The 27,795-nt window shown below is 36.8% G+C and overlaps 1 protein-coding gene across 1 annotated transcript in view; it reads left to right on the forward strand.

Moving 5' to 3' along the window:
- Positions 1 to 27,795, forward strand: part of RNF168 (ring finger protein 168) — a 45,612-nt gene that overhangs the window by 11,382 nt on the left and 6,435 nt on the right. The window contains exons 3-6 of the mRNA XM_071214716.1: positions 16,030 to 16,106; positions 18,586 to 18,765; positions 22,145 to 22,266; positions 27,702 to 27,780. Of these exons, the coding sequence (XP_071070817.1) occupies positions 16,030 to 16,106; positions 18,586 to 18,765; positions 22,145 to 22,266; positions 27,702 to 27,780 (458 nt within the window). The remainder of the gene's footprint in view (positions 1 to 16,029; positions 16,107 to 18,585; positions 18,766 to 22,144; positions 22,267 to 27,701; positions 27,781 to 27,795) is intronic.

Consider the following 27,795-nt stretch of genomic DNA (forward strand, 5'->3'; position numbering starts at 1 on the left):
ATATTTGGATCATGATGTATCTGGGTATGGATCTCTGCATTTATCCCAACTTGGAGTTTGTTGAGCTTCAATGTGTAGCTTAATGTTTTTCATCAATTTTGGGAAGTTTTCAGCCATTGTTTCTTAAGTATTTTCTACCCTTTCCTTCTGGTTCTCCCATGATGTGTATGTTGGTGTGCTTAATGGGGTCCCATGTTTTTCTGAAGCTCTTCAATTCTGTCAGTTTTTGGTGCATTTTGGTGCTCTTTTGTTAGGTGCGTATATATGTATATGATTGTTGTATTTTTTTTTAAGATTTATTTATTTATTTAATTCCCCCCTCCCCCAGTTGTCTGTTCTCTGTGTCTGTTTGCTGCGTCTTGTTGTTTTTTGTTTTTTTTTTTAAGATTTATTTTTATTTATTTAATTCCCCTCCCCTCCCCTGTTTTCTGTGTCTTTTTGCTGCGTCTTGTTTCTTTGTCCGCTTCTGTTGTGGTCAGCGGCACAGGAAGTGTGGGTGGCGCCACTCCTGGGCAGGCTGCACTTTACTTTCTTTTGCACTGGGCAGCTCTCCGTACGTGTTGCACTCCTTGCGCGTGGGGCTCCCCTACGCGGGGCACCCCTGCGTGGCACCGCACTCCTTGTGCGCATCAGCACTGCGCATGGGCCAGCTCCACACGGGTCAAGGAGGCCCCGGGTTTGAACCGCGGACCTCCCATGTGGTAGACGGACGCCCTAACCACTGGGCCAAGTCCGTTTCCCTGTTGTATCTTCTTGATGGACTGAACTTTTTATTAATGTCGAAAGTCCTTTTGTAACCTTTTTAAAATTATTTTTCTGGTAATTGTATAGTCCCTTCAGCTCTCTCTTGGTTACTATTTACATGAAATACCTTTTTCCTTTTATTTAAAACCTCTCTTTGTCTTTGTGTCTGAAATGAGTCTCTTGTAGACATCATAAAGATGGATCATTTTTAAAATACATTCTGCCAGTCTGACTTTTCGTTGAAAAGTGTATTCCATTGACATTTGAAATAATTAACCGATACAGGAGGATTTACTTCCGCCATTTAACTGTTTGTTTTCTGTATGTCTTGTATGTTTTTATTTCTCAATTCCTATAATACTGCCTTTTTTGTATTTAATTGTGTTTGTGTGTGTGTGTTTGTTTTTGCAATTTACCATTTTGATGCTCTAATTATATTTTTATTGATTACTATGGGGATTAGAATTTACAGTTTAAACTTAAAACAAGCTCTTTTGAATAATATCAATTTGGTTTCAATAATATGTGCATACTAAATTCCTATTCCTCTCTGCCTTTTACCCTTTGTAGTATCATTGTCACAGACTATCTTTATACATTCTGTGCCCCTTGGCATAGATTTATAAATTTTGCTTTATGCAATTGCCTTTTAAATCAAATAGGGAAAAAAGAGTTACAAGCCAATTATACAGTAATACATATATTTATGTAGTTGTATTTACTAGTTTTCTTTATATAGCTTTGAGTTATTGTCTAGGGTCCTTTCCTTTCAGTCTAAAGAGCTCCCTTTATGATTTCTTGTAAGGTAGATCTTCTACCAACAAACTGCCTCAGTTTTTTTTTTTTTTTAATATGAACATATCTTAATTATCCTTTGTTCTTGAAAGTTTTGCTTGATATAGAATTCTTGGTTGACAGTGTTTTGGGTGTGTGTTTTTTCACTTCTCAGAAGTTTAACTAAATCATCCTCCTACCTTCTGGCTCCATGGTTCTGACAAATCAGTTCTGTATGTGTGTGTGGTTTCAAGGATTAAGCTGATTTATTTAAGCTTTCCAAATTGATCATTTTAAAAAGAAATGTTGACTGTGTTTCAAAAAAAAAAAATCAAGCAATACGAAAGAATAGAGTAAAAAGAATCTTCCCACACTGATTCTTAGACCCCCAGAACCCTTTCATGGAGCAGCCATGCTTACCAGCACCTCCTTTCTCTTTCCTGAGAAGGTACATGCACACAGAAGTATAGACAGACAAATGTCCTTGTGAGTACAAATGGGAGCATACTATGGACACAATTCTACAACCTGATTTTTTTTTTTTTCACTTAACAGTGTGTCTTTCAGATTGTTCCAGAGCAGTATGTGTAGATAGACCTCATTCTTTTAAGAGCTGAAAAATCAGCTCTTAATCTTATTGAGAATCCTTTGTACATGATGAGTCACTTCTCTTTTGCTGTTTTCAAAATTCTCTTTTGTGTTTGGGTTTCTACAGTTTGACTATAATGTTTCTTTGAGTTTATCTCACCTGGAGTTCATGGAACTTCTTGGATGAATATTTCATAATTTCCATTGGACTGTTATTTCTTCAGATATTTTTTCTGCCTCTTTCACTATTCCTTCTGGGTCTCCTATGATGCATACATTGGCAGGTTTAATGGTATCGCACCTGTCCCTCAGATTCGGCTTGTTTTTCTTCATTATTTTTTTCTTTCTACTCTTGAGTCTATATAATTTCAACCACCTTATCTTCAGGTTTGCTGATCCTTTTTTCTTCCTGCTCAAATCTGCAGTTGAAACCTGCTAGTGATATTTTCACTTCAGGTGTTATACTTATCAGTTCTAGTATATCAGTTTAGTTCCTTCTTATAACTTTTATCCCTTTATTGATATTATTTTGTTCATATATCACTTTACTGACTTCTTTTTTTTTTTAAGATTTATTTTTTTATTTCTCTCCCCTTCACCCCTCCCCACCCCCCCAGTTGTCCGTTCTCTGTGTCCATTCACTGTGTGTTCTTCTGTGACCTCTTCTGTCCTTATCAGCGGCACCGGGAATCTGTGTTTCTTTTTGTTGTGTCTTGCTCTGTCAGCTCTCCGTGTGAGCGGCGCCATTCTTGGGCAGGCTGCACTTTCTTTCACGCTGGGTGCACTTCTTGTGCGTGAGGCTCCCCTACATGGGGGACACCCTTGCGTGGCACAGCACTCCTTGAGCACATCAGCACTGCGCATGGGCCAGCTCCACACGGATCAAGGAGGCCCAGGGTTTGACCCGCAGACCTCCCATGTGGTAGGCGGATGCCCTATCCATTGGGCCAAGTCCGCTTCCCTACTGACTTCTTTTATTTCTTTGTCCATGTCTTCTTTTAGCTTATAGAGCATATTTAAGGCAATTGATTTGTCTTTGATTAACAATTCTATTGTTTGGGTACCCTCAGCGATAATATCTGTCAAATTCTTTTTTTCCTATTAATGGGCCATATGTAGCTGGGTTTTTTGTTTTGTTTTGTTTTGTTTTTAGGAGGTACTGGGGATTGAATCCAGGAGACCTGGTACATGGGAAGCAGGCTCTCAACCAGTTGAGCTACATCCACTCCCTGTACCTGTTTTTTGTGTGCTTTGTAGTTTTTTTTTTGTTGTTGAAAACTTGACATTCTGAGTAATGTTATGTTGGACCTGTGGAAATCTGATTTTCCCTCTGTACAGATTGCTGATTTCTACTTGTTGGTGGCTCCGTCTGTAACTTTTGCAAAGTATTTTTCAATCTGTGTTGTGGGTGGTTACTGAAGTTTTTGTTTCATTATCTCTGCAGTTGGCCAGTGGCTTGACAAAGATTTCTCCATAAAAGGTTATTGTTTCTTTCCATATGTATTGGGGGAGAAGCTGGGATGGCCAAAAAAGCCAAATCCAAGGCAAGCATCTGCTCCAGTCCTTTAGGGAATTGCCAGGTCATACAAATGCACAGCCCTAAAGTTTTGGAAGACAAGGTACCCATTGCTTATCATGTCACCAGCCAGCAGTTCTGGAATTATGGATTGCTGTCCCTACATTGGTGGTGGGGCTGAGGAATAGGGGATTATAGTAAGTTTGCTTGTGCCACTATATTAGAGAAGTTATCATCAGCCTTCCCCTTCAGCAAGTGTCTGATCTTGTTTCAGAGTTGCAAAAGTAGTTGATTCCAGTTACATTTTCCAACTGAGCAGTTGTTTTGGTGGAGAGAACAACCTCTAGAGCTTCCTGCTCTGCCATTTTACATGACATCCAACTCTTGCCTATTAAAGGAGAGTTTTCTTCTTTAAAGAGCATCAAGGTACTTGCAAACCCTATTACAGGAGTCTGCTATCATTTATTGCAAGGTTTCTGTTAACACATGTTCATAATTGCAGGCATTTCATGGCCAAGAATTTGCCCAGTTATTTAAGATTCTTGTGTATGTAGCAAAGTTTGTACATGGATAATATTTGTTATATTGCTATAGTTCTCATGATTTTGTTTGCTTTGAGACATTTTTGCATTAGATTACGTTCCCAGAGATTTCTTTAGTTGAAATTGTCCTTATTTCTATGTGAAGCTACCATTAGAAGAACTCCATTTTTGAGATAAAGGATAATTTAAGACAATAAACTATAATATTGACCATTTTCACAATTTCATAACTAGGTTATTTATGTTTTACAGAGGTAATCTTTGGGTTTTACATTTGAAATTCTCATAATCCTGTAGGAGGAAAGAATGAAACCTAACCTAGAATGCCTAAATTTCCTTGCCATTTTGCAACTATCAGTAATAATACTTGCAGGCATGAATTGCAAATGGATGTCTAAATACCTGGCTAAAAAATTTATTTGAGGGAGCTGGTATAGCTCAGCAGTTGAGCACCAGCTTCCCACATATGAGGTCCTGGGTTCAATCCCCAGCCCTGGTACCTCAAAAAAAAAAATTATTTGAGTAGAGAAGATTCATACAGTTTCTGTAAAATGTCTTCTCATTTTATAGTTAATAATTATTAATTACAAAGGTTTTGAAAGGATACAGTGGAGAAATCTGGTCAAGAAGTAATCTTGAAAAAACACCCAAATTGAGAGACATTCTACAAAACATGGTCTGTACGTCAAAAATGGTAATGTTACAAAGTTTAAGAAAACTGTTCAAGGGAAGCGGACTTGGCCCAGTGGATAGGGCATCTGTCTACCACTTGGGAGGTCCACAGTTCAAACCCCAGGCCTCCTTGACCCATGTGGAGCGGGCCCACGTGCAGTGCTGATGTGCTCAAGGAGTGCTGTGCCACGCAGGGGTGTCCGCTGTGTAGGGGAGCCCCACGCGCAAGGAGTGACCCCGTAAGGAGAACCACCCAGCGTGAAAGAAAGTGCAACCTGCCCAAGAATTGCATTGCACACATGGAGAGCTGATGCAGCAAGATAACACAACAAAAAGAGACACAGATTCCCATGCCACTGACAACAACAGAAGCGGACAAAAGAAGAACACGCAGCAAATGGACACAGAGAACAGACAACTGGGGCAGGGAGGGGTGAAGGGGAGAGATACAAATAAAAGAAAAAATGAAACTGTTCGAGATTGAGAGAGTAAAAAGGCATGCCATTTAAGTCCAGTAAGTGATCCAGTTTAAATCATGGATTAGGAAAAGGGTTACTGTATGCTTAAGTATTTAGTGAAGGGTTATGATCTATGCAACTTACTCTCAAAGGATTCAGAAAAAGATGCATATGTGTGTGTGTGCCTGAATATATGTGTATATAGTCACATATGAAAGAATTATAGTAGAAAACTGAACAGTTTAACAGTTTACATTAGGGTTTTTTCCCTTAAAAAATTTTTTTTAAAAATAATTTCAAACTTATAGGTCAATTTCAAAAAACAATACAAATTCCATATAGGGAACGTTTAACTATCCCAATTTTTGTCTTTTTAATAGTGGCCATTCTGATAGATGTGAAATGATATCTCATTATAGTTTTGATTTGCATTTCCCTAATCATTAGTGATGTTGGGCATTTTTTCATGTTTCTTTTTTGCCATTTGTATTTCTTTGGACAAATGTCTATTAGGTCTTTTGCCCATTTTTTAATTGGGTTGTTTGTCTTTTTATTGTTGAGTTGTAACAATTCTTTGTATAGTCTAGATATTAAACTCTTATCTGATGTGTGATTTCCAAATATTTTCTCCCATTGAGTTGACTGCTTTTTTACCCTTTTGACAAAGTCCTGTGTAAGACAAAGTGTTTAATTTTGAGGAGGTCCCATTTAGCTATTTTTTCTTTTGTTGCACGTGCTTCTCTTCTCCATCTCTGGAACTCCCATGACATGTATGTTACTGCATTTTTTGTCATTCAACTCTCTGAGCCACTGCTCAGTTTTTCCCCTTCTGTTCTGTCTCTGTTCTTTCCTGTCTTTAATTTTAGCTGTTCTGTCTTCGGTATCACTTATTCTTTCTTCTATCACTGGGATCTGCTGTTGTATGCCTCTAACATATATTTGATTTCACCTGTTGTGTCTTTCATTCCTGTGAGCCCTATTACTTTTCTGTTCAGGATTTCAAATTCTTTTTTGTGCTTGCTCAGTGTCTTCTTGATGTCATTTATCTCTTTATCTTTTTTTTTTTTTTTAAGGTTTATTTATTTATTCCCTCCCCTCCCCCGGTTGTCTGTTCTCTGTGTCTGTTTGCTGCGTCTTGTTTCTTTGTCCGTTTCTGTTGTCGTCAGCGGCACGGGAAGTGTGGGCGACACCATTCCTGGGCAGGCTGCACTTTGTTTTGCACTGGGCATCTCTCCTTATGGGATGCACTCCTTGCGCGTGGGGCTCCCTTACGCGGGGGACACCCCTGTGTGGCACGGCACTCATTGTGCACTTTAGCACTGCGCATGGGCGAGCTCCACATGGGTAAAGGAGGCCCAGGGTTTGAACCGCGGACCTCCCATGTGGTAGACAGACACCCTAACCACTGGGCCAATTCCGTTTCCCTAGCCATATTATCTTTAAACTCGATTTGACTTTGGAAATTTGTACACATCTAGCTAATTAGTTCTCTCAAATCCTTTGTCTCTTCTGAGGCTTTGGTATATTCCATTTCTTGGGCCATGTCTTCTATTTTCTTAGTATGGCTTGTAATTTTTTGCTGATGTCTTGGCATCTGATTAGGATGTAGTTTACTCAGATGCTCCATGTTTTTCTCTTTTGTAGGAATTTAATAATGGTAGGCTGTGTGTTTCCATTGCTCTTTGATTCTTGGCTCAACCTGGATCATTAGGATTGTCCCTGGTAGTTGCTCAAAACTTGGCTGTGGACCAGAATTGGTTGCAGACTTGTTTCCTAAGGCCTTGGGGAGGGAGTCTGTAAAGGCCGAAAAAAGCCTCTCACTTATTTTTAGTTTTCTCATGTGTACTTCCTGTCTGCCTGCAGGTGGCATTCTCTGGCAGTCCTCACAGTTCAATGTCTGGTCTAAGTGTGTTTGTTGCAACACAGGATACAGTGTTATAGAACTTCCTGACTTGAGGCTAAGACCCTTGTAATTCAGATTTCTCAGAGATAGTTCTCCAGCATTCTCTGGCAGCCCCCTCCCTCTTCCTTGGTAGGAAACATTTCCACTCTCCTCTGTGTCCTCAACAATCGGTCCTGGCTAGTTGAGAAGGAGATTGGGGGGTTGTTTATCTTTAGCCCCTTGCCAGCTCCCAAGGCAAACAGTGGCATGAGTGGGACACAGCAGATGAAATTTGTGGGTCAAAAGCTGAGTCAGCTTTTGGCTGTGTCCTTTCCCTTTTCCCTCAAAGGGAGCCCCCTTTGTCTGTAGCCGCAGGTCCAGAGGCCCAAGAATTCTAAAGTGTCTTTAGTGTAGGGGGAGGATACCTGCAGCAGCAGCTGGTTTCAACTCAATTCTGTCATCATGATTCCCCTCCTTTGTCCCTCTGTCGTCTGGGTAGTGTCCAGCCTTTGCCTGGTGTCCTAAACCTTAGAAGATCTTTTTCTAGGCTGTTTCAGCCTGTCCTCTACCTATTTTTCTGCAGAAGAGAGTCCCATGTCTTTCTACTCCGCCATCTTCCCTGAAGTCCTGTTTGGTATTTTTTTGTTTTTAGGAGGCACCAGAGATCCACCGCAAAGCCTCCCATGTAGGAAGCAGGCACTCAGCTGGTTTAGCCACATCAGCTCCCTGTCACTGTTTCTTTATTTGCTCTTTTTAACAAAAATTTGTAGGAATATAGGAACATATATGTAACACAAATCTTCCCATCCCATCCCTCCCAAACATTCATTGGGATTTATCACATTCACAGTGTTGCTGTACTCTCATCACAATCCTTTAATAGAACTTTCCCTTCATCCCAAATAGAAACTCTACACTTATTTTGCATTAACTCACCATTGTCCCTTCCCCCACCCCTGGTAAACTGTACTGTACTTTCTGTCTCTGTGAATTTGCATATTCTGTGATATTTTCTTTGTAGGTATCATAGTGCTTAAATATAACAATGTTATGTTGTCTTTGATACCAACTTTGGTAACATACATGATTATGTTCCTACACTCCCTTGTCAACTATTACTTTATCATTATATCTTATGCATTTGCCTTTTAGATCCTGTAGGAAGTAAAAAGTGAAGTTACAAATCAAAAATGCAGTAGTACTGGTATTTGTACTTACCAAGTCCTTATCTTTACCAGAGATCTCTTGTGACTTCATTTGGTTGTCTAATGTCCTTTCCTTTCAACCTGCAGCACTCCCTTTAGCATCTCTTGTAGAGCTGGTCTAATGGTGAAGTCCCTCAGCTTTTATCTGGGAATGTCTTAATCCCTATCATGTTTGAAACACAGATTTGCTGGATATAGAATTCTTGGTTGGCAACTTTTTGCTTCCAGTACTGTAAATATGTCTTCCGACTGCTTTCTTGCCTCTAAGTTTCCTATGAGAAATCATCTCTTTATTTTATTGAAGTTTCCTTGTATGTGACACATGCTTCTTTTACAGCCTTCAAAATTTATCTTTGGCATTCAGTAGTTTGATAATTACATGGCATGTTATAGTCTCTTTGGGTTTATCCTGTTTGGAGTTTGTTGAGTATCTTAGTATGTATATTCACATCTTTTGTTAAATGTGCAACATTTTCAGCCATTATTTCTTTGAATAGTCTCTCTCCCCTTTCTTTTCTGGGACTCCCAAAATATGTATATTGGTACATTTAATGGTGCCCCTCAGGTTCCTCAGGCTCTGTTCACTTCAACTTTTTTCTTCTGAGACCTGGATGATTTCAGTGGTCTTATCTTCAAGTTCATTGATTCTTCTGCCATCCACAGTCTGCTCTTCAACACTTTTAGGGCATATTTGATGTCTGTTACTGTGGTCTTCACCTCTGATGGTTCCTCTTCATAAATTCCATCTTGCTGTTGATATTCTCTTCATGTTCAATTATCATTTTCCTGATTTAGTTCCTTGTCCATAGTCCTTATTTTACTTTACCTCTGTGAGCATTTTTAGGGCCTTTATTTTTAAAGTCTTTGACTGGTATATCTGAGGTCTGATCCTCCTCACTGATGGTTTTTAATGCTTTCATCTTCTTTGTCTGGGCCATCACTTCCTGTTTCTTGGTATGTTTTGTATTCTTCTGTTGAAACCTGGACATTTTGATATATGAAGGTGTTATTGCTGGAATTTAGACTCTGAGGCATCTGTTCCTTAAGCTTATATCAAGCATGTGTTATGACAGAACTTTTCTCAAATGCCAGGAGCTAATTAAAAAAAGGAAAAAAAAAAAGAAAACACCTTTCACACATTCTTTGCAAATTGATCTGTACTGGTGCTCATCTTCAGAGCTCATGCATAAATCAATTTAGAGACTAACTCCAAGCCAAAGTGTAGGGTCCTCCCTGGTCTTTTCTGGGCATGTTCCCATTTATATGTGTACAAATATTCTGTCTTCCCTAGGAAACAGTTTCCTCACAGTCCTAGATGGTATGTTATATGTCCTACAGCCAGCAATCCCTTGTTCCAGCCGCTAGAATGCTTTCCTACGACATTTTGTAAGTGAGCTTTGTGAGCCACCTTCTACACAAAGGGGAAGTTCTGGGACAGCAGGTCTCTTGGGCCACCACCTGATAGATTGATCAGACATACACACCCCTAATACGTACACAAGGGTTACTCTTCTCCCTCTGAGACTGGCACTAGGGATCTGCACTGGGAGTATGGGCTGTCTCCATACTAGGCAGGTAATGAGAATGGGGAGGAGCTAGCCATGGTTCCACGATTTTGTACCGCTGTTAAGTGGTCTTTTTCTTCATTCAGCACTCACACTGTTAAAAATTTGCAACCCTTTATCTGTTTTCTGGAGCTCTGAGAAAGATGAATCTGTGAGTTTTTGCTGGTTGTTCAAATCTCTCTGGAAGGATGGAGCCCAGAAGCTTCTGACTCTTCCATATCAATCAGGACAGGGCCCATATTATGTTTTACTATTTATTTATTTTATTATTATTTTTTTAAAGATTTATTTATTTATTATTTATTTAATTCCTCTCCCCTCCCCCGGTTGTCTGTTTTCTGTGTGTTTTTGCTGCGTCTTGTTTCTTTGTCTGCTTCTGTTGTCGTCAGCGGCACGGGAAGTGTGGGTGGCGCCATTCCTCGGCAGGCTGCTCCCTCCTTCGCGCTGGGCAGCTCTCCTTATGGGTGCACTCCTTGCGCGTGGGGCTCCCCTACGCGGGGGACACCCCTGCGTGGCATGGCACTCCTTGCGGGCATCAGCACTGCGCATGGGCCAGCTCCAGACGGGTCAAGGAGGCCCGGGGTTTGAACCGCGGACCTCCCATGTGGTAGATGGACGCCCTAACCACTGGGCCAAAGTCCGTTTCCCTTATTTATTTATTTTTAAATTTTGGTCCAATATTGGACATTCACTTCTTTAATTAACTTGTATTTTCCATTCAGAATAAAATGTAAAATATTAGGATAAATTTACTTTAATTAATCTTGACTGCCTTGGAAGAATACCTACTGCAAGGAAACAATGTTAAATACAGTTTAAGTGAATTACAAAGAAGTCTTAGAGGTAACCAGAACTGAGGTGTTGTTTCCAGTAACTGCCATAATCACTTTTATTCAGTAAAATTTAATTGTTCAAATTTATATTTCTTTATACACTTAGGAAATGTTTAAAAATAGCAAATATTTGTAGCACCTAAATATTACAGGTAAATTAAGACTATTTTAATTTGTTGGACATATAGTTTTATTTTAGGTTTACCTTGTATACAAGTAAACATACTAAGAAATTATTTAGAACTTTATAAATCTCTCTTGTTCCATGTTTAAAAATTTGTTGCTGCTCCTTTCTTACTATGGAGTAGTTAAGCATCTTTTCCTCTTCTTGAAATTGCATGCTTTGTAATTTCATATTCCTCTCCTTTGTCCATTATTATAATGTCTTTTCTTAGTTGAGGTGTAGGAGTTCTTTTTGTATTCTGGACATTCTCTACTAATCATGTATTTGCAAAGGATTTCTCCCAGTCTGGTTTGATCTTTTGTGGGTTTGTCATCATAAGGGAGTTTTTATTGTTTTAGAGTTTCTTCTATTATTCAAGAAATCCAGCCCTTTTTTTTTTTTTTTGTAGTTTTTAAAAATCATTTTAAGTATATCATTTACATATTAATGTATGTGAGTTTACAAAACAAACATGCATATCATCATACAAGACTCCCATTGTATCTCTCCACAATGAACATCTTGCATTGTAGTGAAACATTTGTTACAAACTACGAAAGAGCATTGTCAAAACATTACTACTAACTATAGCCCATATCTTACATTTGGTGTGTTTTCCCCCCAACCCACCCAATTATTAACATTGTATGCTAATAATATTATATATTTGTTACCAGTTATATTGTTACCACTTGGTTAATGGTCTGTCCTTTCATCTGTTGATACATAATGTTTACTTCATCATATGCTTATTTTCCAGAGCTTTTTGGGGGGATTTTTAAACTTTTTAACCATGTGCTTGTCTACTGCTCTGTCAGTACCACACTTTTTTTTAGTACTACTTAATTATATGTTTTGATACTTAACAGAGAATGTCTGTTTTCATTAATCTTTTTCTGACTTTTCTTGGGTATTTTTTATTTTACTTTGGCTAGTGAACTTTTAAAATAACAATAAAGTTGAAATCCTCCCTATTTTAGTTTCCTAGCTGTTAAAAGAGATACCATACATTGGGTTGGTTTACCAGCAGCAATTTATTGGCTCACAGTTTCACAGGTTAGATAACTTGCTTCCACCTAAGGTCAGTATCTTCTGCGTGGCTGGCAATCCATGGGATTCCTTGGTTTTTCTGTCATGTGGCAATGTATATAGTGGCATCTTCTCCTTTCTCTTCTGGGCTCCATTGGCTTCCAGCTATTGACTGTTCCCCATGGTTTCTCTTATCTCTTTGTCTCAATTTCATTTCTGCTTATGAAGACTCCACATTAAAGCCCAACCTAGTTCACTCAGGCCATACCTTAACTGAAGTCATATCTTGAAGAGATCCTGTTTACAACGGGTCCACACCCACCAGAATAAGAACCAAGACCAAGAACATGACCAAGTTAGAGTATCCAGTTCATCTGCCATACTCCCTTTCCATTTGTCTGTAATCATATAGTACTCTATCACTCTCCCCTCCATACTTGTATTAGCCAAAGGGGTGCTTATGCAAAGTACCTGAAATCTGTTGGCTTTTATAAAGGATATTTATTTGGGGTAAAAGCTTACAGTCCCAAGGCTCTAAAGAGTCCACCTCAAGGTTGCTTTCTCACCAGTCAATTGCCCCATGTTGAAGCATTTTGGTGGGCAATCTCTGCCTAGTCTCTCCTTCCTTCTCTTAAGGCTTCATGGGCCCAGCTTCTTCCTGTCTCTGCTGTAGGCTGGCATAGGGCTTGTTTCTTTCCAGACTCAGCTGCAAACTATCAGGTAAATGGCTTGTCCCTCTTCCTGGGGCCCACAGGATCAAAGTTCTCTCCTCTGCCATGTCTGTGGAGCTCTCTCTCTCTTCTGTGTCATCTTCTGTGTGTCTTCTTGAGTGACAGTCCAAGGCAGCGGGGACTTAACCTGAGTTACACCCTCACGATGTGGTTGAATCAAAGCTCTGATCTTAACAGGAGCTAATCAAAGCTATCTCAGCTGAATCTTAATATCTAATACAATCAAGGAATATCATGCCCAGAGGAATAAAGCAGTTTACAAACATAATCCTTATTATGGGGGGGCGGCATGGTTCATAAATAATCCTAAACTGCCACACAACTCAGAATTTTGTTTGAGAACTTTAGTAGTTAGGGATATTTTAAGCCAGGGGCCGTCAGACCTACAGCCCACAGGTCAAATTTGGATCATGTCTTGTTTTCTTTTCCTTTTTTTTTTTTTTTTTAATAGAGAAGTTGTGGGTTTATAGAAAAATCATGCATAAAATACAGGATTCCTATATACCACCTTGCATTGGTGTGGTACATTTGTTACATTTGATAAAAGGACATTTTTATGATTTTACTATTAACTGTAGTCCATGGTTTAACTTAGGGTTCACAGTTTGTGTAGTGTAGTTCCATGGATTGTTATTTTATTTTTATTCTATTACCATATGTACAACCTAACATTTCCTCTTTTAGCCACATTCAGATAAATGTCTTTTTTTGTAAATAAACTTTTATTGGAACACAGATGTCACAATCATTGATTTTTTTTTTTCTTTCACTGCTTTCATACAATGACAGTTGAGTTACTGCGACAGAGGCTATAAAGCCCACAAAGCATGAAAATACTGTCTGTAAAGCCTATTACTCAAAAGTTTGCCAACCTCTAACGTATCATATCTGATAGTAAATTTACCTCCCTGTATGTAACATGTCCTAGCCTTTATTCTGGTCCTTCCTCTCTACCTTAGCTTTGTTTCTCACCTCTCTTGTGTTTTCAGGAACCTTAGAGTTTTCTTTCCTGTATTTTTCACTGTATCATCTCAAATAGATTTTCCTAAGTGGCTCAGTTAAATGGGAATTCAGCATATTTCCTCCTCTGTTTCTCTATGGAGTTTTAGCACTGTTTTTAATTTCTCTGTTGCAGCATTTGCATTTATCTGACCTGCAGGCCATATGAAACCTATAGACAAGTGACAAGTTTTCTGCCACCCATCCAATACCAACATTTAAACTGGGAGATTTCACAGTAAAATCTGGGTTTCTAGATGCTCCTGGAAAAAGAACAGAAATATGGCATCAGTGTGCCTGGGTTTCCTGATGGAAGTAGTCAGTTGGAGTTGAGTAACATTTGCCCCTTAAAGGTACAGATGTATTTCTGTTCACCACAAACTCATTTATTTTAACTGCTAGACCCCTATAGACATTTGAGTTCACAGTTTTTGGTATATTATCTCTGTGACTTTAATATATTTACACCTTTATTTCTTGTTTCATCAACCATTGTCAGTGTCTTGGCTCCCGATTTGCAATATGGGACTATTAATAATGCTATTTTTATATAAACACTCCCCTTCCTTCTTAACTCATAATTTTTGTCAATTATACTTTTACATGTCAAGGTAGTTGACATTTTAATTTATTTCAGTGATCATAAAATTGTGATTCTAAAAGTTGGAAAATTCAATTGAAAAAGTACTGTTGATCCTGTGATTGTATTTTTGTTATTTGCAAATTTTTTTGCCCTGAGGTTTATATTTGATTCTGTTTGCCTGTATCATATTCTTTCCCAGGATTAAATGTTTATTTTTTTCCTGAAGGCTTACCTTCAGGGAAGCACCAATCTGACTCTTTATTCTTAAGACCCATTGTATTGCAGTTTTCTAGAAAATTCCATTCTCTGCTCTCCTAGACTGGATCCATTATTCCATAAACTGTGTCTTAGTCTTTCTTGGTTTACTCCTTTAGTGCTGGAGCACACCCTTAAAATACTTCCTAAGACAAGTGATGGGCAATAAACTTTCTCAGTGTGCATATTTGGAAATGTCTTTGTTCATCCTGTGCACAGGATTGATAGTTGGACAGGGTATACAGTTTTACCTTGAAAATAATTTTCTCTATTGTCTTTGAGAACACTGCCCCATTCTCATCTGTCATTCTTTGCTGCATGTGAAGAATATGGTTTTAGATCCTTATTCCTTTGAAGAAGGTTCCCTCCCCCCCTCCTCTTTCTCCAGAAGATTCTAGGATATTCTCTTTGTTCCTGGTATTGTGAAATTTTACAACTTACAAAGTCGTGGGGTACCCAGTGAACCCTTGTCATTCTACAAACTGATCCTTTAACTCTACCACATGTTCTTGTATTATTTCTTGGTTTACTTTATTTCTCTTTATTTTGTTCTTTCTATTTCTTACAGATTGGACTTCCTAGATGTTTTATTTCACTCATATTTTCTCTGTCTCTTTGCCTTTTTTTTTTTATGTTCAAATTCCTTGTGTTGAAATTGTAGTTTTAATTTCTGTTCTCTCAATGTTCCTTTTCATAGGAACATTATTTTTAAAATTTTTGTTCTTTATTTTTAATTCCAGGGTATTTTTTTCCCTTCTTTGTATAGCTTAGTCTTTCTCTTTAATCCTGTAAGTTTAATTCAAATGTCTAGTGAACCTTAGTTTTACGTTTTATGTTTAAAAACGAGGCCCTAGCAAAAAGTTGTGTATGTGGCTGAGGATTGGTGACTGGCAGACTTTGAAGGCAGACAGATGGAAAACTAACCATTATGATTTGTTGCCCCTAATTGCTAGATTGTACCTTTCTGTGGGTCACCACCTCTTCCATTGGCTGCTTTGGCTCTCTCCAGACAGTTGAATTTCTTTAAAGAATAGCCTGTGAATGTGTATGTGTGCACATGCACATATATCCATGCAAAAGTGCCAGCAGCCGAGTATTCTGATGGTATAATCTATTAATATTTTGAATTGTTTTCAGTCTCACACTTTTTTACTCTGGACTTTATTTTTCCTTGAATTTTGAGGCCTGAGCTGCTTTGTATATTGAGCAGATTGCCTCTTCCTTCTGCCACCTCAATTATAGCCTTATTTATTTACTGTTATCTTAGTATCAGTACAAAATCTAGAGGAAGGGTTAAAAGTATGTATTTGTGTGCCATTTGAACTAGAAAAACCTCTGGCCTTTAAAACTTGAATTCCATGAGGAAGATATAGCTCTTAATAATCATTTTAATTTTGCATTTTTATAATAATATAGTTTTTATGGAAGACCAAAGCTGGCCATAAAATTCTGTTACCTATAGTATGATTTTCTTTTTTGATATGAAACAGTTGATGACTATCAGCCAGTTCGTCTGTTAAGTCAACCTGGCGAATTGAGAAGAGAATATGAAGAAGAAATAAGCAAGGTAGGTGCTGAGTATGTATTCTTTGGAAAAATTCTCACTGTATTTTCAGTTTTAGGTTTTATGTGCTTATATAAATAGTAAATATTAGAATTTAAATAGTTTAATATACTTTATAAAGGCTCTAATTTTTACATGCATTCAAGATAGTTAAAAACAAGGTTGAACTTACTCTTACATAATTGGTGCTTCTTTCAATATCATAGTGATCCCTAAGTGTTCTAAGTATGGATATTTTTTCATTTCGCTTAAAAGATGGAGAAAGAGTGGAAGATTATGTATTTAGATGAGGTGAGCATAAAGGGCTAATTGCGAATAACTTAAATACTTAACAATGAAGTCTTTTACCGAGAGTCCTAGTATTCTCCTGACCCTCCACCTGTGTAGATCAGTACTGTCCAATGAAAGTACAATTTCAGCCCATATGTAATTGAATTTTTTCTAATAGTCACATTAAAAAAAAAATTTAACAAACCAGGTGGAATTTTTGTGAGGTACCAGGACCAGGGATTGAACCTGGGACCTCATATGTGGGAAGCCAGCACTCAACTATTGAGCCGTATTGGTTCCCCTGAGTTGGATATTTCATTTGCTTGTTGTTTGTTTTTTGCTTTGTTTCGTTTTTAGGAGGCACTGGGGACCAAACCCAGTACCTCTCATGGGAAGCCAGGTATTCAACCACTTGAGCCACATCCGCTCTCCCTGGAATTAATTTTTTTTTAAAAGATATATTTTTTATTTATCCCCCCCCCCATTGTCTGCTCTCTGTGTCCATTCGCTGTGTGTTCTTCTGTGTTCGCTTGCATTCTTGTCAGCAGCACTGGGAATCTGTGTCTCTTTGTTGCGTCATCTTGCTGCATCAGCTCTCCCTGTGTACAGCGCCATTCCTGGGCAGCCTGCTCTCTTCTCGCGTGGGGTGGCTCTTCCTGTAGGGTACACTCCTTGTGTGTGGGGTTCCCTGTGCAGGGGACACCCCTGCATGGCACAGCACTCCTTCATGCATCAGCATTGCATGTGGGCCAGCTCACCATGCATGTCAGGAGGTCCTGGGTTTGAACCAGGATGGTAGGCGGATTCTCTATCAGTTGAGCCACATCCGCTTCCACCTGAAATTAATTTTAATTTTAATACTACATTTTACTTAAGCCTGTAATGCAAAATACTGTTCTTCTACTATGTAATGAATATAAAAATTAAAAGATATATTATTTCTTTCCTCCTAAGTATTCAAAATCGTTTGTGTATTTTGCAATACATCTCAATTTGGATTAGCCACATTTCAAGTGCTCATTAGCCACATGTAACTAGTCACTACTATATGGGACTGAACTAATCTAAAAGAACTAATAAAAAAATAATTATGATAGTTAATAACATAATGGTCCACTAATTGTCTAAGCAATGTGCTAAGGGCTTTAAAAGCGTTATTTAATCCTCGCAACAATATAGTGAGAGCAGACTCTGTTATCGCTTTGGATGCTTTTGGCTACAAATAAAACCAACTTAAACTACTGTTTTTAAGCCATAAGAAAATTATAAATGGAATTCTAGAGGGCTTCAGGGTTGGTTTCAGGCTAATAGCAAGATGGTTGCGTAGTTCTGAATCTCAGGTATACACACAACAAATGCAGAGGAAGAAGAAGCAGTCTTTTCTTATGGTTTTCCTTTAAGAGCAAGAAAACTTAACTCAGAAGGCCTTTATCAGATGTTCCCTCACGTCTCATTCCCTTGTATTGGTTCAGTGGCTTTTTTCTTGAACCAAATTCTATCAGTCACTATGGTTTATATGACCTTAAACATAGTCTTAGATCCTAGAGTCTGGGTTTGAGTCCCAGCCCTGCCCTTATTCATCTATGCCTCAATTTCTACTCATTTGTCTATGTAAGTCAGATATAAAAATTATAATGACCATTGGGGTTGTTTCTTCAACATTTGTTACACTCCTGCCCACTCTGGAGATTGATTCCAACTCCAGGGATAGGCCCTGGTCTAATGGTCTAAGTCAACTTTATCATTTACTATGGTTTGGCTCAGAAATGAGATCTAAGTCAGTCAGCAGATGGCACTGTGTTAACTGAGGAAGACATCAATAAGAAACACTTCCACAAATGTATGACAGTGTGGTAGAAACTGTGAGAAAGACTGAGGAGAGAAGAAGCATGAGAGTAAGATCAACATTACATTAGGCTGATTGGGAAAGGATTCTTGAAGGAGCCTTGAACAGGAATTTGCCTCTCCAGATCTATGTATCATTTGAGATGTTTTAATTCCTGCCAGTTTGTTTTTTTGTGTTTTGATTTTATGTTTCTTTTATTAATCTTACCCATAAAATATTCCAAATATAGTAAAAAGTTCAGGGAGCAGAGCAGGTATAACTCAGTGTATTGCTTTGCATGTACAAGGTCCTGGGTTCAGTCCCTGGTACCTCCTTAAAAAAAAAAAACTCCAGGGAAAGATCATTCTTTATTAATCATTTTTTAAGGTGGAGGCAGAGCGACGAGCCAGTGAGGAAGAAGAAAACAAAGCCAGTGAAGAATACATACAAAGATTATTGGCAGAGGAGGAAGAGGAGGATAAAAAACAAGCAGAAAAAAGGCAAAGAGAGATAGAAGAACAACTGAAAAGTGATGAAGAACTAGCAAGAAAGCTAAGCATTAATGTTGTAAGTTTAATGGGAGAATTTTGAAGTATTAACATTTCTGTTGCTTTGACTAAGTGGTTTTCAAGGAACTGGAGAATGATTATAAGTAGAAGCTACTTCCCGACGTATGTGCTATACTTCAAGTAATTTAAAACTTTTTTGCTTATTGCTATATATATTTGCTCTAATCCAAGTTACTTTGAAAAAAAACTTTTCCCCAAAGGTAACCACTATTAACAGTTTCTTCTGACTTTTAAGAATGGCCATTTTGTGGCTGAAAATACTTTTTGACAAATGAAACACTTTATATATTAAACCTAGATGTTATTATCTTGCTGTAGTTAAATTACTGCCTAACAGAAAATGGATAAAAGAAAGGATAATAAAACAGATTTTAATACCAAAGAATACAGTGGGACCTGTTGGTTTGAAAGAGAATGGAGAATCACCTTGGGGTTCTTTTAAAATACAAATTCTCATATTTGCTGTAAATCTATTGAATTAGAATTTCCAGGAATGGGATTCAGGGAATACAACCTCCAGATGCATTTAGGTAAGTCTGATGTACCTTCAGGGGTTTGAGAGCCTGTGCAGACTATTCCTCAGCTTTTAAACAAAAGATATTTTAAAATACGCTTACCAAAAGGAAGTATATCCAGAAAAATTGGTTTTGTTTTTGTTTTTGTTTTTTTCATTTGTGAGAGGCCTATAATCAATTCTTCTATAATTCATAATAATATACCTGAGTTTTGGGTTGTATACCCTTTTTTGTATATCCTTTATTTTTTGTTTGTTTTCGTTTTTGATTTGAGAAGAGTTTTGGAAAGACACACAATCAGGAAATTAAATAAAAGATGTTGCTAATAGAACAACAGGCTAGGAAAGAAAAAGTCAAAGAAGAATTGGGGATCATCTTTACCTAACTCAAGAATCTAGTGTTCCAATCCTTGTTTTTACATAGGATTATAATTATAGATTTATTGATATTTTTTAAATTTGGACATACTAATCTATTTGGGAAAAGGTTTCATGTTCTTCCTACTACTTGTTATAAAAGTATATACATATAGCCAGATCACTTCATAGTCCTACATTTTTATCTTAATAGTTTTTCAATAATATGTAATTATGCAGTGTTCTGAAATCATGTTTGAGTAGTATGGGAATGCAGTCTTGTTAAAGGTTTGTCTCCAGTCTTATATATCTGATGTGAACACTAGCCAAATGTCTTTTTCGCATTAATTTTAAAACTGTTGTTTCTTCAGTATGAAAACCTTAATGGTGATGAAGTAATTTGAAATTGCTCAAGACTTTCCTTCTTACATTTTGCTGAGATATGTAAAGTATGTCATGTTTATTTAATTGAATATCTACTTCAGCAAAATTACCTTTGGTTCCCCCTGGAGTCTTCTGCTTCTGCTAAAGATTTTCCTATCTCATGTTCTGTTTTAGGAATTACTACTACTCTGTGTTTATCTTAGGCTGGAGCTCATCTTAAACGTCCTCCAGGTCACTGTAGACATAGGGTTCTTTACTCATGATGTTTCAGGTTAAATTACAAAACAAGTCATTTTGCATGGATTACATGGACATAGAAGTATACTTCTTTGTGAGTTCTCTTATTTGTTGAAGTAGAGCTGTGCATGAAGACTTCTGTATTCATTACATTTGTAGTGTGAGTTCTTTTATATTGTCGAAGGGTAGAAGGCTTTTCCACGTAGATGATAGTCATAAGGTTTTTCTGCTGTGTGTTTTCATGTTGTTTAAGGGTAGAATTAAACAACTTGACTGAAGAACTTCCCACAGATATGACATTTATATGGTTTTTCTCCATTGTGAATTCTTTCATGTTTTCTAAGCGTAGAATATTCACTGAAAGCTTTCTCACGTAAATGATGCTGGTATGGTTTCTCTCCAGTGTAAGTATTCTCATGTTTTCTAAGGGTAGAACTTTGAGTGAAGAATTTCCCTGACAGATGACATTCGTAAGGTTTTTCTCCACTGTGAGTGTTCTCGTGTTTGTCTGAGGGTAGAGCTTTGAAGAACTTCTCATATATGTGACATTTGTATTGTTTTACTCCAGTGTGAATCTTTTCATGTTTTTGATTAAAGGATAACTGGTCACTGAGGACTTCTTTTAAATTGTCCTCTGATAGAGGGTTTTATTCCCACATGAGATAACACATATTGAATTATTGTGGGTCTGAATTAAATCTTCTCCCAAGTCATTATGTTCATTCAAAGGGTTCCTCATGAGTGTGAGAAACTCTGCATTGACAAGATGGTAGTGATGTCCTTCCTGCTGTTATGTTGCATGGATATAATTTCTTGTTTTTCAAGGTAACATTTGCTGCCAGTAGAAACCAGATGATTAATAGTCTCCAGAATCACCTCTATGGACAGCTTTCTCTGGATTGTGGCCATCACGATTCAGTCTTCCTGGGTGAATTCTGTAGCTACATCCTTGAAGGTCATTGATTTAAGGTTAATTAGGGGATTATTTCCCCACCAAGGCCATGGACACCATCTCTTCTCTGAATAGCTTTAATGGAGGCAGGGGATGGATTGTCAATATTAGACCATCAGCTGTATTCCTCTGATTTTTCACTCTCAGAGCAAGGACAAATCAGGCAATGCAGAACCAAAATAGATTGGAAAAACCAGAGATGCTGAGTCTTTATTGAAGATGCTGTCACTACACTCAAGATCTCAGAACTTCTCTCTTAGAACTGAAACTGTAGAAGACAATGATGCCAACTAGATTGAGGCAGGTTCCACAGGAAAACAATACTTGCTCTTCTCCCAAAGCTGAACTGTCCAGTGTCTTCTTCTCTGGTCAAAATTGATCTATTGTTTCGGAATAATTTTTGGTTTACTTGTAAAAGTTTGGTTCTCCAAGACCAACTGTACACCATCTACCACTTATATGAACTTTTCTAATAGTGTAGTAAGAAACTTTATAAAATTGGAACAGCAGGTAAATATCATAGTTATTGGTATAACATTAAAGCCACAAATTAAAATGATATAAAACTAACTTTTACTCCTAGCATATTCATAACTTTGAATTTTTCCTTCTGGGTTAAGGTGGTTATAATTGTATGAAACTTTTTATTAGAAAAATTAGCATACATTATCAGCTAATGAGTACTATCATCATGCCCTTTTCTTGTGCTTACAGTAAAAATGCTACTAATGTACAGTAAACTACCATGGATGAATTTAATCTTATTTATGCACATTTCTGCATGCCAATATTCTGCAAAGATGTATAGAATTTAAATGTGAGCTTAATCCCTGAAAAGTTCTCTCATGTATTCTGAATTAGTCAAATTAAGAGCTTGTTTTATCGTGAAGTTTTCATTAATAATGTCTGTTTTGCTTTTTCCTGTTGTTGAAGAACAATTTCTATAAAGAAAATATCTTGGCTTCTCCCTTGAATTCCAGAAAATCTGACCCCAGCACAATCAAGTCACAAAAGAAAAGTAAGAACAAACAAAGAAACACTGGAGATATTCAGAAGTAAGTGAACATGACTATCAGTTACTTACTGACCACCTACTATATGCAAATGTTATTTGTTCATATGACAACTGGATATCAAGGTTTGAAAGGAAGAAAGCTACTTACATAGCTTATACTCTTACCTTGCACAAAGAGAAATGTGATGGCAGGCTGTTCGCCGAGCCAATTATCTTGGCAGATTTGCACTTTTTTTTGGAATTTCCAAAGAATATTTTATTAATATTAAATTAATTGGTAATGGTTGAAAAAGTATGTGAATTCCAGTGCCTTACAAATTTCTAGACTTTAGAACTGATAAAAATAGTGATTAAAAAGTGTGTTTCAGATTTGCGTTTTTTGTGTCTTGATAGTTCAGTGCAGGATTTCCTTGTACCCATTTTCTCAAAATGAAACAGTTGGATTCCCCTTTTTTTGTTTAGACTCAAATGAGAAAACCTTGTCCCATATAGGATCATCCTTACTGAAGGAGTTTACAATTTGACATTTGAATCTAGGTCACTTCCTAGCCCTCTGTTTCCTAGTTTATGCACCATATTTTTTCTTCTACCAGCAAAAATCATGAGTCAACTAGTCAACAATGGAGTGATTTAGTTTCCTCTCAAATCCCTAGCAACAGGTAATAGATAGAGTTGATGCTTTTATGAGGGCATAAACTTTTCCATAGTAATTTATATTTGGAAAAGTTCAAGAACGACCATCTACACTTGAAAACCATGTATGAACTTCTCGTTCAGTTGAGTAAATATATACAGTTAACTTGCCTCCTTCCAGAATTAATTGAAATGATAAGAGATTGGATAGAAGGGAGATGGGTTTGATTTAGGCAGTTGCTCTCAAAAGAAAAATAGGCATGGCAATACTAATACTGTGAAAAGTAGAAATCAAAACAAAAAATATTGAAAGGCAGAGATACTTCATATCCATAAAATATTATTCTTTGATAAATTCATGATAAAACTGTCATGAAACTTTTTCCCCCTTTATTAAAGAAGGTGTGAGTTTACAGAACAATCATACATAAAATAAAATACAGGATTCCATTGCACTACCCCACACCAACACCTTACATTGTATGGAACATTTGTTACAATTGAATTAAAGTCTGTAGTTTTAAGTTAGGGTTCACTGTTAATGTACTGTAGTTCCATGGATTTTTAAAAAATGTTTAATGTTACCATTTCCCCTTTTATTCATATTCAGATATATATTTCAATGCTATTAATTGCCTTCACAATGTTTTGCTAACATCACCATCCATTACCAAAATAATTCCATCATTCCAGATAGGAACCCTATACATTTTAAGCCGTAACTTCCATTTCCTAATAGCCACCTCATCCCTTATGAATTTACTTGTTCTCATTGTTTTAAATCAGTGAGATCATACGGTGTTTCTCCTTCGTCTGGCTTATTTCACTCAACATATCTTCAAGGTTCATCTAAGTTTTCACATGTATCAAGATTTCATTCCTTTTCACAGCTGAGTAATACTCTATTGTATGTATTCTCCACATTTTATTTATCCATCGGTTGCTGAACACTTGGATTGCTTCCATCTTTGGCAATTGTAAATAATGCTGCTGTGAACATCGGTATGCAAATATCTGTCCAACTCCCTGCTTTCAGTTCTTTTGGGTATAGACTTATAGTGAGATTTCTGGGTCACATGATAGTTCTATACTTGAGTTTTCTGAGGAACCACCAAACTGTCCTCTACAGTGGCTGCACCATTTTACATTCCCACCAGCAATGAACAAGTATTCCTATTTCTAACTAGACCCAAAGCTAGCGGAATGAAGGAAATACTAAATATAACATCAGGGATAAGTGAAATAGTGAATAGGAAAAACAATAGAGAAAATCTATAAACACAAAATTGGTTCCTTGAAAAGATCAATTACCTTGACAATCCTTTAGCTAATCTGAAAAAAACAAGTGAAAAGACATAAAATGCTAAAATTAGAAATGAAAGGGGGTGGGAAGGTATATGGGGATCTCATATTTTTTGAATGTAACATTTTTTTAAAAATAGAGGGAAAAATAATATGGGAAAGGTAAAAAAAACTTTAATAGGAAAGGCTGAAAGTATATTTAAAATTATAATCCAGAAAACATTACTAGCTTACTATTAGAAAATAGATCAGTGAAAATCACCCCATTAATAGTTTTAATATGAAAAACTTAAGAATAGTAATTCTCAGCAAAGTAGGAATAGAAGGAAGCTCCTTTAATCTGTTAAATGATATCTGCCAAAATACTTACAACATATATCACACTTCATGGTAAAACATATAAATCATTCTCTTTTTAAGGCCAGAAAAACACAAGGGTGGCCTGTTACTCACTAATCCCATTCAACATTGTACTGTAATGTTCACAGTAAGTTAAGAAAGAAAGAAAAAATAGGAGCTTGGAAAGGAAGGAAAAAAAGAAGCTATCATAACTCAGATGTGGCATAATTATGTAGAAACCCCAGATGAGTTCAGAGATACATTTTAAGAATTAAGTGTTTAGCAAGGTTGCTTGTTAAAAATAATTGTAATAAATTTATTGAATAGAAATAAATTTATTGAAAAATCTATAAGACCTTATGGAATGTAAAACATTATTATGATATATTAAAGAAATATTTGATAGCTTGGAACCAAGTCGTGAATGTTCATGGCTTGGAAGATGTGTAATATTACAATATTGTTAAATGCTAGATCTCTCCAAATTGATGTATAGATTTGGTGCAATTCCAGTCAGAATTTCAACTTTTTATTACTTGACATACTGATTTCAAAATTTATATGGAAGAGAAAAGATTTTCAGATATTACTGGAGAAAAATAAAATGTGTGATAGAGGGATAGATACTTGAGATTTAAAAGTTTGTAGCATTTGCACACCAATTGAAGCAACATGATAGCTTAGAAACATATAGTTTATGGAGCCTTTATGATAGTGATGTTTTTAAAATATGGCCACAAATTCTTTGATATTTCTCCCTTTAAAAAGATGGAGTCCAATCTCCTTCCTCTTGTGTGTAGGCTAGACTAAGTAACTCATTTCTAATGAATAAAATAAATGAAATCAACAGTATATACTTCGGAGACTAGGTCACAGAAGGCACTGTGCCTTCTCTCTTTTGAATTACTTGCTTTTGGAAAATTAGCTGCCATCTTGTAAGCAGCCCTATGGAGAGGCTACATGGCAAGCAACTGAGGCCTTCTGCCAACAGCTGGTGAAAGTGAGGACCCCAGAATAGCCTTGCAAGTGAGCCTTCTTTGAAGCAAATCCTTCAGCCACTGTCAGACCTTCAGAGGACTAACATTTTGACTAACCTTGAGAGATCCTGAGCCAGAACCACCCACCTAACTTCCTCTTTGATTCATGACCCTCAAACTGTGTGAGATAATGTTTATTGTTTTAAGCCGTTAAGTTTTTTGTGTTTTTTAAAATCTTTTTAAGATACGTAAATCCCACAAAATGTTACATCAAGTTTTAGTGTATATTGGATAAATAATACCGTGGTTTCCATTGCTAATTAGTGGGGAAAGGATGAACTTGTCAATATAATGGTGCAGGGGCAATTAATTTTATGGAGGGGAAATAAGATTGGACTTCTCATTCTATATATTAATTAAGGTGAATTAAAGACCACATTAAGAAATCAAAATCATAAAACTTTACAAGGAGAATGGAGAGGAAGTTTTAAAGAGGCAAAGCGTAATTAGATTACATTAAGATTGTCAAAACACCTTTAGAGAATGAAAAACAGTTTGCAGAGTTTGAGAAGATATTTTAACTCATTTAACCGACAAAAGATTGCTATTTAAAAATAGCCATACATTAGAAAAAGCCCGGTAGAAATATGAGCAGAAAAACTAGGACTTCACAGGACATGAAACCTAAAAGCTAATACAAATATGGAAAGGTTTTGAACCTTATTAGTAATCAAGGAAAATGCAAATTAAAACCACAGTGAGCTACCATTTCACAGCTCATTGCAAAAATTAAACTTTCTGACTATATATTATAGAAGGTACAACATACATACTTCTTGGTGAGAGTATGAAAGTAAAAGATGGGTTACTCTGTGACTCAGGAGTGTAAACACTATAGAAGCACATAAGACAGACATAAGAATATTCCTTGCAGTACCATCTTAACAACAAAGAGCTGGAAGCATCCCAGATGTCCAAGAGTAGAACAGAATACTCTCCAGCAGTGAAAATGAGTTATAGCTAAGGGTCACATGTATGATTATGAAAATATTTCGGTTGAAGAATCAAGTTTTCTGGATGAATACATGTATGACTCTGTTTACCTAAAGTTCAGAATTGTACAGTGCAGAGCAATAAAGTGTTTAGAGATGCCGTGTGTGGTGAATCTATAAAGAAAGACAGGAGATAAACTTTTTTTGAAGTAGAATATGCTTATATTTAAAAGGTGTACTAGCTTAGGTGTACTGCTTGATGAATTTTTACATATATATAATACCCTCTTCCGATTAAGATACAGAATAATTATAGAAGCTTCCCTGGTATCCTTTCTAATCAGTAACCCCATCTTCCATGTCTTAGTTTCCTGCTGTAACAAAAGACCCTTAAACTGAATGGCTTAAAACAATAGAAATTTATTGTCTCTCAATTCTGGAGGCTGAAAGTCCAAAATCAAAGTCTAAACAGGTCTTGCTTTCTTCTGAAGTCTGTAACTTTCTGGTGCTAGCTTGCCATAGTCATAGTTCTTGGAGTTCCTTGACTTGCATCTCTACCTCCATCACAATATGATCTACCTCAATCTCTGGCTTCTGTCTTCTTTCTTCTGGTTTCTACTGACTGACTGTCAGAATTTCCTTTGCTGCTAAAGACTCCAAACATGAATGAAGGTCCACCCTGATTCAGTTTGGCCTCATCTAAATAGTTGGTTTTTTTAAAATATACTTTTTATTTATTTTTAAAAGATACATAGATTAATAAAATGTTACCTAAAAAAATATAGGGGATTCCCATATGCCCCACTCCCCAGTAATCTAGAATCTATAATCCATGCTGTGTGGCAGTGCCCCAAAATGTATTCACCAATTGCAGTGAATGTACCACAGTAATGAAAGAAGTTGAGCACTGTCCTTTTTTTTCCTGAGAGTTGCTTATCCATATGATTTTTAAAAAAAACAAAAAACATAGATAACACAAAATGTTACTTTAAAAAATATAAGAGGTTCCCATATACCCCATTTCCCATACCTCCCACTCCTCTCAAGTCTTAATAGTTTTGAGTTAAGCCAGAATACTTCAGGCAAGGAGATAAAATATGTTCTTTCTGATAAGTCAGCCAGGCAGCAAACCTGACAATCTCAGGCATAAATAGTTAATCTGGCTTTATCATTTTGGGTACATACCACAGTCTTTCAAAGCATTCAAACTTTGATAAACCCATTTTTTAAAGGTATTTGTCACCTAAATCTCTATTTGGATCAGCGTCACAGCCTGAAGTTGTACAAGACAGCAGGAAAAACTTACCTAAGGTATGTTGCTTCTGA

This window comes from Dasypus novemcinctus, chromosome 4 (genome assembly GCF_030445035.2).
Source record: "Dasypus novemcinctus isolate mDasNov1 chromosome 4, mDasNov1.1.hap2, whole genome shotgun sequence".
Taxonomy (NCBI): Eukaryota; Metazoa; Chordata; class Mammalia; order Cingulata; family Dasypodidae; genus Dasypus; species Dasypus novemcinctus.